This window comes from Scleropages formosus, chromosome 5 (assembly GCF_900964775.1).
Source record: "Scleropages formosus chromosome 5, fSclFor1.1, whole genome shotgun sequence".
Classification (NCBI taxonomy): domain Eukaryota; kingdom Metazoa; phylum Chordata; class Actinopteri; order Osteoglossiformes; family Osteoglossidae; genus Scleropages; species Scleropages formosus.
Window position 1 is genome coordinate 24,357,631 of NC_041810.1, and position 12,962 is coordinate 24,370,592.

General features: G+C 50.2%; 1 protein-coding gene across 2 annotated transcripts in view; it reads right to left on the reverse strand.

Annotated features, from left to right (window-relative positions):
- Positions 1–541: 541 nt before the first annotated feature.
- The window catches only part of LOC108942356 (leucine zipper protein 2-like), a 43,490-nt gene continuing 31,069 nt past the window's right edge, over positions 542–12,962 (reverse strand). For both annotated transcript variants that reach the window (XM_018765668.2, XM_029251919.1), the window contains exons 5-12: positions 10,667–10,729; positions 8,369–8,431; positions 8,108–8,170; positions 7,571–7,645; positions 6,693–6,842; positions 5,675–5,758; positions 4,099–4,179; positions 542–3,054 (exon numbers count right to left, since the gene is read on the reverse strand). In XM_018765668.2, coding sequence (XP_018621184.1) covers positions 2,947–3,054; positions 4,099–4,179; positions 5,675–5,758; positions 6,693–6,842; positions 7,571–7,645; positions 8,108–8,170; positions 8,369–8,431; positions 10,667–10,729 — 687 coding nt within the window. In that variant the 3' untranslated portion in view covers positions 542–2,946. The remainder of the gene's footprint in view (positions 3,055–4,098; positions 4,180–5,674; positions 5,759–6,692; positions 6,843–7,570; positions 7,646–8,107; positions 8,171–8,368; positions 8,432–10,666; positions 10,730–12,962) is intronic.

Sequence of the window (12,962 nt, forward strand, 5' to 3'; positions counted from 1 at the left end):
CAGCAGGGAGATACAGTCCTCATGGGCAACAGAGCACTTTCGCATAATAATGCTTATTTATGGCCATTTGCAAACCAGTTAAAGCTCCAAAGGTGCTTCAGAGAAATGGCAGCATTAGGCGCTTGACACATATCTGTCCTGAAAATGTGCAGTTACGTAGGAGGTGAAACAAATGAACAAAAACCATTTTTGAAGTCGGTGTGGAAAAATCCAAGTGTATCGTGTAAAAGCAATGGTCGTTCAAATGTTGAACTTAAGTGGCTTGCGAAGATACCGTACTTGAGATCTCAGTCCAAACAGAGGAAAAACTCCGATGTTTCACACTTTCACTCACTCACCATGCGAGTTAAGAGCTGTGCCGAAACTCTGAGCTGTCAGATGGACATTTCCACACTAGCGGAGCACAGTAAGTACTTCAGCGATGGAGTAACTGTAGCAGGTAAATATCTGTCATAGCAAATCTGTAACTACAGTCAACATTTCTGTAAAGGCTCCTGGGAAGTGCAGTATGCAGGGACCATTGAAAATACAGACGCACATGTTGATTGTCCATCTTTCCATTATATTTATGTACAAAACCATTCCTAATCTTAGATGACAATACTATAAATTACAGACACTAATAACACAAACGCCACCCCACATTGTCTGTCCTCAAGTTATTGCTCAGACTTGTGTGTTATTTTTTTAAAAAAAAAAAAAAAAAAAAAAAAAGAAGACAACAGCAACTACAATGAGAAATAAAGCAGACACTTTGGAACAAATGTCTGGACTGAGGATCTGAACTAAGTGCATAGATCGCTGGCACTGTCACCATGGGCTACACTGGTCCACGTCTCAAAGGCAGCCTCTTAAAGTGGTGGACAGGAGGCGCTCAAGGGCACCTGAGAGGAAACCCCCGGTCCTTTTGTCAGGACGTGAATGAATGTTGTTCACTTACGATACATTGAAAGTTACTACAAACTACGCAGTTAAACGACTTAAATGTCACTCCAGGTGCAGCTACATACATACAGTGCGGGTCTGTCTTTCTGTGTGTGCATGTGCGCGCACGCACGCACATTCTCTCCAGTGGCAGCTCGCCAACTTGGCCCTATGCCCCGGGGCTCTCCCTTTCACTGCATACTGGGACCAGCCAGACGCAGGCAGATCCTAGACCAGTTGGCATCAGTGCCCAAACACTCCCGGCTCACTTCGGTCACATCCTCCTCCGTGTCAATTCCAGCGGCAGAAAAGATTTCTGTTCCCTCATTTATGCTTCAGTAAATAGCGAGGAGAGGGGGTATAGCGTGGTAGTGATGGTGGAGGGGGCAGTGGGTTTTGAAGAAAAAAAAAAGTCAATTCACTTCCCGGGTGATTCCACGTTACCTCTTCTGCCTCAATCTTGTTTTGATTTAGTTCAATTATCGGTACAGGGAGGGCGTCACTCACACGTCGGGGGGGGGGGGGGGGGCACACGGTGTCCGTCGTAACGTCAAGGAAGGAGCAGCCTGTCTTCTCTGTTCTCGCTCCAGCCTACGTTCCACATGAAGGAGAGATGCCACCAGTTGCTCAGGTGACACCTGTCGCCGGGTGCCGTGGGAGTATGGCGGGGACCACGCTGTTCCCATGGCAACGGCACCCGAGCACACACAGCAGATGATGAAAAGATGGGCGACTCCTCCGGCGAATCCGTGCGGAAAAGAAGGGTTTCCCAAGTCGAGCGTCTACATGGGTGCACCATCAAGGTGCCGCCAGCAGCACACTTTAAATATCAATGCATTGCAATAAAAACATGGCAAAACTTGACAGACGGGGCCAGCCCACTGGCGCGCACACACACGCATGCATGATGCATGCGTCAAAAAAATGTAGTGAGCCAGTGCTAGCGGTCACTAAGGGTCGCCAAAACAGTCCACACAGGGGCATCTGTTCTCCACTGGCACCTGAGGAGCTGTAGCCACCTTTCGACATTTATTTCCCTTCAGTCTCATTGCCCGTCTCTAATTATTATGCCTAATTGTGAACTTAATCAGTAATTAAGAGATGACACCATTTTTTGCAGTTATCCATTTATTCTTAGCCAAATTACAAAGAGCTCATGAGACACAATATTAATAATCAGCCTTTATTGGAAGGACACAGACAGATCAGATCAGGTAACGGTAGAAGAAAGTGGCCTGAATTTGTTTAAGAGCGAGTGCTTGGCACATCGTTTCCGCGAAAAGACTCGCTGTGAATTTTCACTCTTTACCTTTGGTTTGTTAAAGGCAAGAAGCGTTTGGACAAATAAACGTCGAAAGTGGGCCAGCCCCGTCTACGGCCCGCCAGAATGGCTCCACCGCGCAGCTGAAAGCACAGAACTACGCGAGGATTTGTCCTGCGAAGATGTTTGTAACCCTGATGTTAACCCCCCCCTCCCCTTCAATTGTCTTTCAAAATGTAAAGATGTCTAACGTGTCAGCTGAAGGGCGGAAGGTCCAAGATCCATCCCTACTCTGTCTGAAGAACCTTCCTCCAAAAGTTGGACTATAAAATAAGCAGTTTGTTTGGAAACATTATAAAACATGAAATACTGTGCCGGCACTGAACAGAAACAACTAAAGAAGCCAACTGAGACAACTGTACAACAAAACCGCGGTAAAAATGCGGCTCCAGCGCTCCGGAACAAGCCGTCGCCGCAATAAATGTGTTCTACCAATGAGGTCCAGAGCTGAGTGCCGGGACATGTGTGTTCAGTGCGTAACCCCTTTGTGTGTGCTTGTGTTTCGTGAGCGCGGATACAAGTGGAGAGGGAGCGGATCGGTCGGGCGGGGGGGGCAGTCGCACGCACTCCTACTGAACGGAACCAGAGTGGTGTCGCTCACAGATGCGCACCATGTGGGGAACGCTTTGCTGAGTCGTTGCTCCTCCCACATGCGCCCTCCCCCCCCTTCCCCCCGCTGCCCTTCCGTCCTGCCGTGCCCTTCAGTTGTGACTTCCCAGCACTGTCTCTCTGTTTCCGCCTCTTGCTTCCTTGACATCTTCTGAAGGCTTTATGACATCATTTCCTGCTTTCGGTCTTTCTTGGGATTTCTGTGACAAAATTCAAAAGACAAGCAAAGACACAGTTCAGAAGCACGTGAGCGCCAGTAACCAAGAAGAGGAGGAGCACCAGTAGAGAAGGAGCTGGATTCCGCTCTCCAGGACACACACTGCAGGAATGACAAGAGCACAAACGTTTCGCCTGCAGTTGTAACAAGTCTGCCACCACGGGCCCTTTCGTCGCCATTTCGGATAAAGACAGATCCGAGGGGACAGAGCCAAGCGCTTAGGACCCGAGACAGAACGGTGACACCGACACCACCTGACTCCGCAAACCGTGGCAAGGGCACCGTGTGGTGTAGCGGAGCTGGGAACAGGGCAGCTACCCTTACGCACTGCTTCTCCGATACGCCAACTTTTACACTGGTTCTTCTGTGAATTTTGATAATTCGCTGATGCTCTTTCTCCATTCCTGCCAAGGCTCTGCTGACAATTTGCTGAGTCCAGCTCCTGAACCCCCCCAACCCCCACGGTCAGCGCCTAGGACTAGTACTTCTCCCTGCAGGGCATTTTTCTCTTGGTGGGCGGAGTCCTTAACACAGGATCCTTCATGCATCTTTAATGCTGCACTGGTGCCCTGGGACATCTGCAAAGACTCACTTTTAAATAAGGACTTTAATAGGTCCCTCAGCTCTCTTTGCCCATCATGGTTATTGTTTTTCTTTCTTCTTTTTTCTACTGCAAAAATGCCCACTAGGGACATTACTTGTGTCCAAAGGAACGCAGGACAAACACGCATCTTTCGGGTACAGAAACGTGAACTCCGTGTGTGGTGTGTGTGTGGTGTGTATGTATGAGTGATGTGGAGCCGGTCCTTAATAAATAAACCTTCAGCAAAAACCGGAGAGAGTAAAAAGTGCTCGTACGTCACATCGCTTCATTTACCGCTGTGTTACTGCTTCCGACTGGCACTCAAAGAACTGAAGTGCCGGCGCTGCAGGTATTTGTAGGTCCTGGAATGGTCATAAAGGCCACACAGGAGCCAGTGCAGGGTAACGTTACTGTAAAATGTGGTGAGAGACGAGGTGACCCCACCTGGGTTTGCGATCTTGCCTCGGCTTCTTGCCACGCCGGAGACCATTTCTCAGTGCGATTTTGAAAACAAGTCTCACCAACCTGAAAGGTGACCGCAGTTATCAGTGACAAACACCGGCAGCATCTCACATCACGCAGGAAGGCGTGATTCTGTGCCCTCCGATGGCGCAATAACTGTCAACAATTTGGTTTGCAATCAAAACCAAAGAGGCACTTTATTTTAATTATTTGTTTATTTGAACAAAGCCGATGATAGAGAAAGTGTATTAATGAAGAGAGACCAAATAAACCTTCTGAAGAGGACTTGGTGCTGCTGTGTGTGCGCGTGCATGTGTGTGTGCGTGCGCGCACAATGCTGAAATACCTCAGGTATCCTCATGGACTCCTGAAGGCCTAGTGCATTACATGAAAGAGTGATGAGCAAAGAGTTGCCCGTCTACCACAGTACGGCCTCCCGACACACGTCAAGGACGCAATGCGAAAGGGGCCCATTCCCAGTGGCCCTCTTGCGCGGACAACTCCTTTGTCACTTTCTTACCCGTTGTGCAGTGTTTACGTCCAGTGGCAGACGGTCACCTGGCCGCATTTCCGCATGAGCGCGTGCTGGCTGTGCAGCGGGTGTACAGCGTAAATAGACAACCCATTTGAAGCGCTGTGAAAGGATCAACTCCCAGCAGGCTGCGTGCATTGCGTACTTCGGCACGCAGCACACTGGTGACACACGCAGTGACACGGTACACCTCCCAGAGGCACTTGCTGCGCCTCAAAGTATCAAAGCAAACTCGACACACGTGGCATGCGAAACGGCGACCAAAGCTCTGATGTTCAGGTTACGGTTAGTGGATGAGGGGGCACGGGCAGGAGGAGGGGCTTTTGGGGTGCAGGTTAAGTGGTCGGCTGCAGGTGCTGATCGGTGTGCGACGTGTGGACCCCCACCCCCCCCACAGAGCGCAGCCACAGAGCATCACAGCATTCAACAACAACAGCTATGGTCATGCATAACAAGAGCATCAACACTGCGGTGTAAATATCTTTGTGGAATAATGCAGGAGAGCACGAGAGCCCAGGTCGGCACAAATGTGACAATGACTGAACAACAAGAAGATAAACCGCGGTAAAAAGGAGCGAGGTGAAAGAGGGAATTATTCATGAGCATAACCTGGAAGAACCTTCCGGTTCCTCTCAGTTTAGAGCTGGAATAATAATGAATTTGTTATAATTGTCTGTCGGCACTCGCTGTACTGGGACATCAATCAGCCCAGACAATTTTACTGTTTTCGCCATTCCTCCAAATGCTCCTCTGCAGGCAACTCAAACAGAGAGTTTCGTATTTACTGCTTCAAATGTGCGCAAAATAAGAAAAAAGGGGTAAACACTGCTGAATGAGAGCAGCCAGCATCCCTTTTAATGCACACTAGGGGAGTTCTAGGGCCGGCAACGATGGATACAGAAACTGTCACACCGAAAACACAGCAAGGCACAGTAAACCCTGGCCCTAGCGCTCAGCGGACACGCTAGCGGACACAAACAGAAGATGACACCCTCCAAGAGGAGCGATTCCCCCATGACATCTCACCTTTTCTGTGCGACAGTCCTTCCTAGTCTCCTCCGAGGTGGACGGTGCTTTACTGCCCACAACCCTCAGGATTTTCGGGACGTCCTGCAAGCGTAGCGTCAACGAGAAAAAAAGAGCGTCTTTCGACAAACTGCCTTGCCACCCAACGTAACACAGAGATTGGAATTTAACGTCACCCATTTCTTTCCTAACTGTTGCTAACGAAGCCCAAATGTACCATCGTTTACATTTTTTCCCACTTATCAGACAGTTTTCTCCAATGTGACTTGCGATGTTAAGCTCCTTACAATTAAGACTATTTAACCGCTGGGTGTTATTCCCCCGACTCAACCAATTTGGAGTGAGTATATTGCTCAAGGGTACTTTAACCACTACGCCACCTGCTGCCCCCATAGAAGTTAGAACTAAATTACAAGTTTGCATCAATTCTCTGCATCTTATTCTCCTCTCATTTAGACGTCAAATCTACCTGGTCAAAATTATTAATACTGCAGATACGAGTAAATAACCCGAGTACCAGATATGAGTAAAGAACCTGATCTTTTCACAGGAGAGAGTCCCCTTGTTCATTCGCTTCATTTCCTTTCAGTACAGCGTTGATTCGCGAAGAGACAAGGTAAATGTTCAAGCGCTGTACTGTACCATGTGAACACACTCCAATTAGAAATGCCATCAGGAAGCCGTAGGAAGGAGCAGACACTGAAGCAGAACTGTGGTCGTTTCCAGGCACAGAATAAGGGGCAGGAAAAGAGCGCAAGGCGAGCCTAGTAGACCTGTAGGGGGCGCTGTTGAGCGCCAACCCAGCGGCATGCGGCAATACCCCAGCAGCGAAGGCATCTGAGGCCAAAACGCCAGAGCGCCGGAAAAAGCCCTTCTGCTACTGGTCAGTACCAATGACAATCTAGACAGCGACTCGTTTACCGGGAATCCCTACACTGATTTTACCTATTTCTTCCAGTACAACAGGACAGTGCTTGTCCCAACTCCAGCACCCGCTCATCTGCCCCAGAGGACCTACCTTGGCGTTGGGCTGCTGGAAGGTTACCACGGAATGGTTGGCAAGGCCAGTAAACCTGGGCAGGTGGACGGGGGTGCTGGGGGGGTGGTTCTGCAGCACCGAGGAGAAACACAAGTGCACCGTGTCCTTCAGGGCCTTCAGCTGGGACTCCTGCAGCATGTCCGTCCAGGGAGACGGACAGGTAGACAGACATGCGGTCAGGGCTCTGTTCCTCTCTCCATGCACACGATCACGTGAAGACTGCTGCAGCTCCTCTACACCGCACCATCTCCATGTTCACTGTGCTCTTCGCGCAAACGCTCGTCTGTCTCCGCTCTTTCATCGCTCCACATCCCCCTTGGTCTAGCCATCATCTCTACATGCTCTCCCCATCCGCAACACACAAACAAAACAAACCGCTCCGAGGATGAACACACTGGTACGAGGAGAGGGCACACCACGACCGCCAGCACATGGAACAAAGAACATTCCGGTGGACCCTGGAACGCGACATTTGCTGCGATATGGGGAACCCGGAATTCAGTCTTGGCAGTTCCAGCAGCTTTGGCGCAGGAGGGACGAGCCGACGAGGAATTCATTAGCACTGCAGACGGATGAACGTTTATTCTGACAGTGATTTTTTAATTAGCTGTTGCTCCCGCCATTATTGAGTACAGGTCCTCCGAGTTATGAGTTTCTAACGATTCCTTTAAGAGGCCAATTAACATTTAGAAATAGTTAAGGGAAGAGGGACCATCCTTTTCAGGGACTTGTTTGCTGAGCGGTTAGGACACAGCGGTGCCACTCGCACCCTGGACACCGTGACCAAACCTCAGCTACCAGTACACTACCACCGGTATTCGCCGGCAGAGCACTCCTTCTCGGTCATGCACACATACCTTGTCCAGTGCTGCCTTCTCTAGCTCCTCCTTGGAGGCCATCAACTTGCGTTCCAGGTCCATGAGTTGCTGGCCCTGGGGGCGAGACACACGGTTTGAGCCCTGCTGCCCCCCCTCCCCCAACATTTCTGCCCAGGTCACATTCAAGTGGATCACAAATCCCTAACAACAACAGTGTAACATGAGCGGACAAATGTAATTCACATAATCGTGGAGAACCTTTCAAGTTACAAAGAGGCATGCATTAAATGTATTAAATATGTAGCTGATAGAAGAGGCGAGCAGCGCTGCTGTGTCATTCTGCTGTGAAAGCAGCTTTGTGGAGCCCCGTGCCACAGGGGGTTGGGGTGAAGAACACTGCTCTTGAGGAAGACATTTAATGTGACACTACAGTGAAATACAGTAAAAAGGTTGTCTTTCCCTAGCACATCCAAATCACCCATCACACAGCAACACCTGTTAGCGTGTATAGTGCCCTCTGGGGACACAGGCTGGGGAAAGTGTTTTTGACAACAGAAAGCTGTGCATAGTGCTTACCTTGAAAACCAAGTCCTTTTTACCATACCAGAGCTCCTTGAGCTGAGCCTGGATCTTCTTGGACTGCAGGGGAAGATAAGGCGGTGTGTGTCAGAGTGTCTCTGCGCTCGAAGTGTGTGTGTACAGGTGACGCACCAGGGCCATCGTGGGGTGTGACCACGCACAGAGTCCCACAGACCCACCCACCCACCCACACACACTGTAATACGGCTAGTGCTCCACCTGCAGAGTGGCGCGGGCCACGGGTGCGAGTGACCTCACCTCCTCAGCATGGAGACCACACAGCTTGTTTCCAGACAGCAGCTTGTTCTTCAGACTCTTGTTCTGAGGGAAGAACAGAGAAATTGACACAGATTCTCCCCCGCCCAGGCCTCTTGTTGATTCTCCATTTGCTACCCCCGACAACCTCAAGTGTTTCCCTCGCTTGGTCGACTAGGAGGGGCAGGATGGGCAGGGTGCGCCCTTCCAGGGGCTTCGCCCAGCAGCGCACAGATAGTTGCGTACGTTCACAGCCATAAGACAATTACGTGGGGGTTCATCACAAATAAGGGTTCGAGGCTGTCAGCACCGAGTGTACCCTCAGCCTGGACAACAGGGGGAGGAAGGGTGCATGGCCCACAAAAGGAAGACCCCTTTCAGCTGCCACTTGTTCTTTCTTCAAGACAAACACACCTTTAAAGCACTTTCCACATCTTTCCCACAAGAACACCTCATGCACGTGCGTGTACATGTCTTTCTTCCCACATTCATCTACTCCCACGGTGCCACACCATGTTTTACCTTGTCATCCCGCTTGTCACACCACCCCCTGTGTACCTCAGCAGCAGCGCTCATGTGAACATCTCCTCCAAAGGGGAAAAGTGGGCTGAATCTGGCAGTAAAAACGTGGTGTTTCTGCAGTGCCCGGAGGATGCAAACCACACCCAGATCATGCTTTACAGCGCATTACATCAGCTGGACAAACGAGAACATCTCACACGCCTACATAGCACCGTCGTGAATATTTCACACCTAGGAGTGATTCATTTCTACGATAAATGGTGGCGGAGCAGCGGCGTTCCTGCGAAAGAGCCTTTTTACGGTGTGTGTGTGCGTGTGTATGAACTGTTACTCAGACAATTGTAAAAGTCTCCAGGTAAATGTTCTTCAACAATGACAAGTTTCCCACAAGGCAGAGTGACACTTCCTTCCTTCTGGAGGACAGGGATTATCGTCATCATTATTATTATTCACCTTTAGCATAAGCGCAATTTCACCGCGGGCTTGCAACACGGCGGTCCACCTGTGCAAGCTCATGTGGAGACGTCCTGTCATCGTTTCACACTTGAAACTTCGTGTTCCTGACAGTGTGTGAGCGACAGGTGGACAGACACAGGAAATCAGGGTGGTGTGAGAAACAGACTCGCTCCATCATGTGAACAGACACCTCTGCTAAGTGCAATTAGCAACACACAGCACATCCTCGCCAGCCCCAGGTGTGTGTGTGTGTCCACCTGTGGGAGGGCAGGCGCCCAGAGGACATCTGTGGCGTTCCCCCTTGCAGACTGTGCTACGCCAACCCCCCCCCCCCCGTTCTCCTGGGCTTCCTGCACTGAGGGGCGCTTTCTGCTCCAAGGGTCTGAGCAGCAGCGGCTACGGGTACGATGGGACAAACGTGCCCGTTTGCAATCGAAACGCCATTTGCATTGTGGGTATCGACGTGCTCTGTTGCTGTAACACTCGGTAAATGCCTTTGGTCAATTCCCACCACCCGCAGCACCGTTTGCATTCACTCTGGGCTTACACTATCGACTGGGTTTTGGTGAAGAAGACCGATGATCAACCCTCCCCCACCATACAGTGACACGAGCCCCCGCCGGTCACTGTGCATGCTGGCTCATTGCAGTTACAGGACTTCAGACATACAAACACTCCATTTCATTGCCCATATCCTTTATTGTGTGTGTGTGTGTAGCAGAGCAAACATGGCCTGTGTTTCAACTCCAGACCAACAGGTGGCAGCACAGAGCCCGAAAATGCACCAGGAGCCCAAGAACCCCGTAATTCAAACCCTGCCACAGTGTTCACAGCTCCTGTCTGGTGATCCTGAGTGTCGGTGATCAATAACAGGATGAGGAATGTGGGACATGTTTATGAGATGGATGAATGAGTGCTCACTCAGCATTAAACAGGATTTTGAAGACAATGTGCTTCATGTTCAGTCACATAAAATTTGTTCCAATTCTACCATACTTCAAAAACCATAATATTAGTGAAACAGAAACAAGTATATCAGATTTCTGCATAAGATGAAGAGGGACCTCTTAATATTTTCATTAATGCAACTCCATTATAAACCAGTGACAAACTTCTAGTCCCAGTTGTGTTCATAAGTTGAGGGTACAAAAAAATGTGTAGAAGTGTTTGTTTTTATATAGAGTCTGTGTGTATCTATATATACACAGAAACACACAGTTAACCAACATTAGCCTGTTCATCATCATCACTATGACAACCATATCGAACCACACACATGTAAAGCTAGACACCACGCTGTAGGAAAGCAGTCCACACACTCACCTCCTGCTGCAGGTCCTTGATGATCTTGCTCTTTCTCTCCATCTCCGTCTTCAGGAAGTTAATCTGCCATGAAAGAACCGGGAATGACACACACACACACACACTCCATGCTAGTACATGCACCTACTCACTGGTTCCCCCTGACACACACACTTGATCTCAACCTGTTGTGGACTCCTTCGGTGTCCTGATCTACGTTTAACTGTCCGTCAGCGGAAGCAACAGCCAGAGAAACATTATACAAAACGTACATGTGACCCGTCAACACAAACACACAGAGTCCTACAGACTATTATACACACAGTCGGTGCATCCCGCTAGGGCTCTCGGACCATTGTGGGGTCCCCAAAAAACTCCACCATGATCATTTGTCCATGTTAAGTGGTTAATGTACCAGTCCTCAGAGATACGGAAGTGGAAGCCCTGCGTGTCCTCATGTTGAGCCCAGGTCCAAGCGACATGTGTACATGAGCACCCCCACCACCCAGACGGCCACGGTGTGTCTCAGACGCGCGTGCATCCACCCACCGCAGATAGGAAATTACAGCTCTCTAAACAAAACAAGCCAGAGGAAGAAAATAAAATGGCGCAGACAACTCCAGAACAATTTCCTTCTGTTCTTCTGCCCCGTCGCTTCCCATGTTTCCTCCGACGTACCTGTCCTGCTCATCTACCACTCGAGTTCACCCTCAAAGCGAAGGGAGAGTTGCAGGCCCCGCAAGCTCTGCGGGATCAGCACTTCGCCTCTGGGTGCCATCGCCGTGCTGTCTCCAGCTTTAAAGTGACAGGAGCAGAGCCCACAGTAAGAACAGTGTAAAAAGCCTCGGCTGCATGGACACCAGTCATGCGGACCTGAGACCCCTATGAGAGAGAGGTCTGAACCCCTGTTAACAGGGTACGCAGCTCCTCACCCTGGCAACAAATTAACGCTGTCGCAGTACACTCAGTAACCCCTTTATCAGGTGCACAAACAAGCTGCAGGGATGACACTTTCAGCACCACTGCACTAAGCTGTAAAAACAGGCAACACGTGTGATCTAAGCAGTTTCGAACATGACATGATTGCTGGTGCCAGACGTGTGTTAACAGCCCTATCCTGAGATTTTCCACACACTATAGTGTCGAGTTTGCAGAGAATGACGCAACAAACAAAAATGGTGCTTCTGAGAAGGTCGCAGGACAACAGCCAGACGATAGGTGTGCAGAAAGGCATATATGTCCACAACTTGTCAAACCATGAAAAGGATGGGCTACAGCAGCAGAGGACTACACTGAGTTCCATTCCAGCGAGCTCTGAACAGGAAGCGAGTATGGACCAAGAGCTCAGAGGAGTGTGTCCAGCACCTTGTGGCTGAATTCTGAGGGTTAACAAGGGTCCCACCTGGTACCAGCATGCGGGCGGGGAGACACACACACACACACACACACACACACACACACACACACACAGTACTGTTTGGCCCTAGTCCAGTGCTGCGCACACCTGCAAACTCCAGGCTCTCCAGCCAGATGGGTGATGTGCAAAACTCTGTGTGACGAGCGATCGACACGGGTGTCGATTTGCTGGCCCAGGAAGAGAGCGCAGGGAGATGAGGAGTAATGAGAGTGAGCACTGCTCAGCGAGGACGCTTGAGGATGATATTTGGAGAAAAGCCTGCAGCAGCCCTTCGTAGACGCAACCCTATTAAGGTGTGTGTGTGTGTGTGTGTGTTTCACCAAGTGGATGTGCCGTAAATATAATGCACACGTTTCCGGAGAGTGGGTGTTTGTGTACAACAGCTTAACGCCAGCACCATCTCCTCCACTGTAGCCAACGCAGACAAGGACCATGTCTTTGAGGACACTGTCTGGACATGGCCTGCCTGTCTGGGGACCCAGGGCCTATACCAACCACCCTGCGTGCGACGGCAGGATGTTCGACTGCTGAGCAGAATGCTGAGAGCTGCTCTTCAGACAAATCGCTGTGCGACTGACGGGGTTCAAAGGGAGACACTGCAAACGCCGGGACATCCCAGGCGGCAGCACTAGAAGGCTGACACAGTAAAGACCTTGACGGGGGTGCGACTCATCACAAATTTGCATCATTAGGCTGCATCCTTGATTCTGCTGACACCGTTATCCATCACGTGCATGTGGTTCATATTCAGTGCTTCTTGTGTTTGGTGATGCACTGGAATGAGGACTGGAACTCAGAGCCTGCCAGAAGCGGGGGGGAATCAACACAGCCTTCAAGGCTCTGGCTGCAGGAACAGCCATACCGGAACACACGTACACACACTGGGACAGGCGGGCGAGT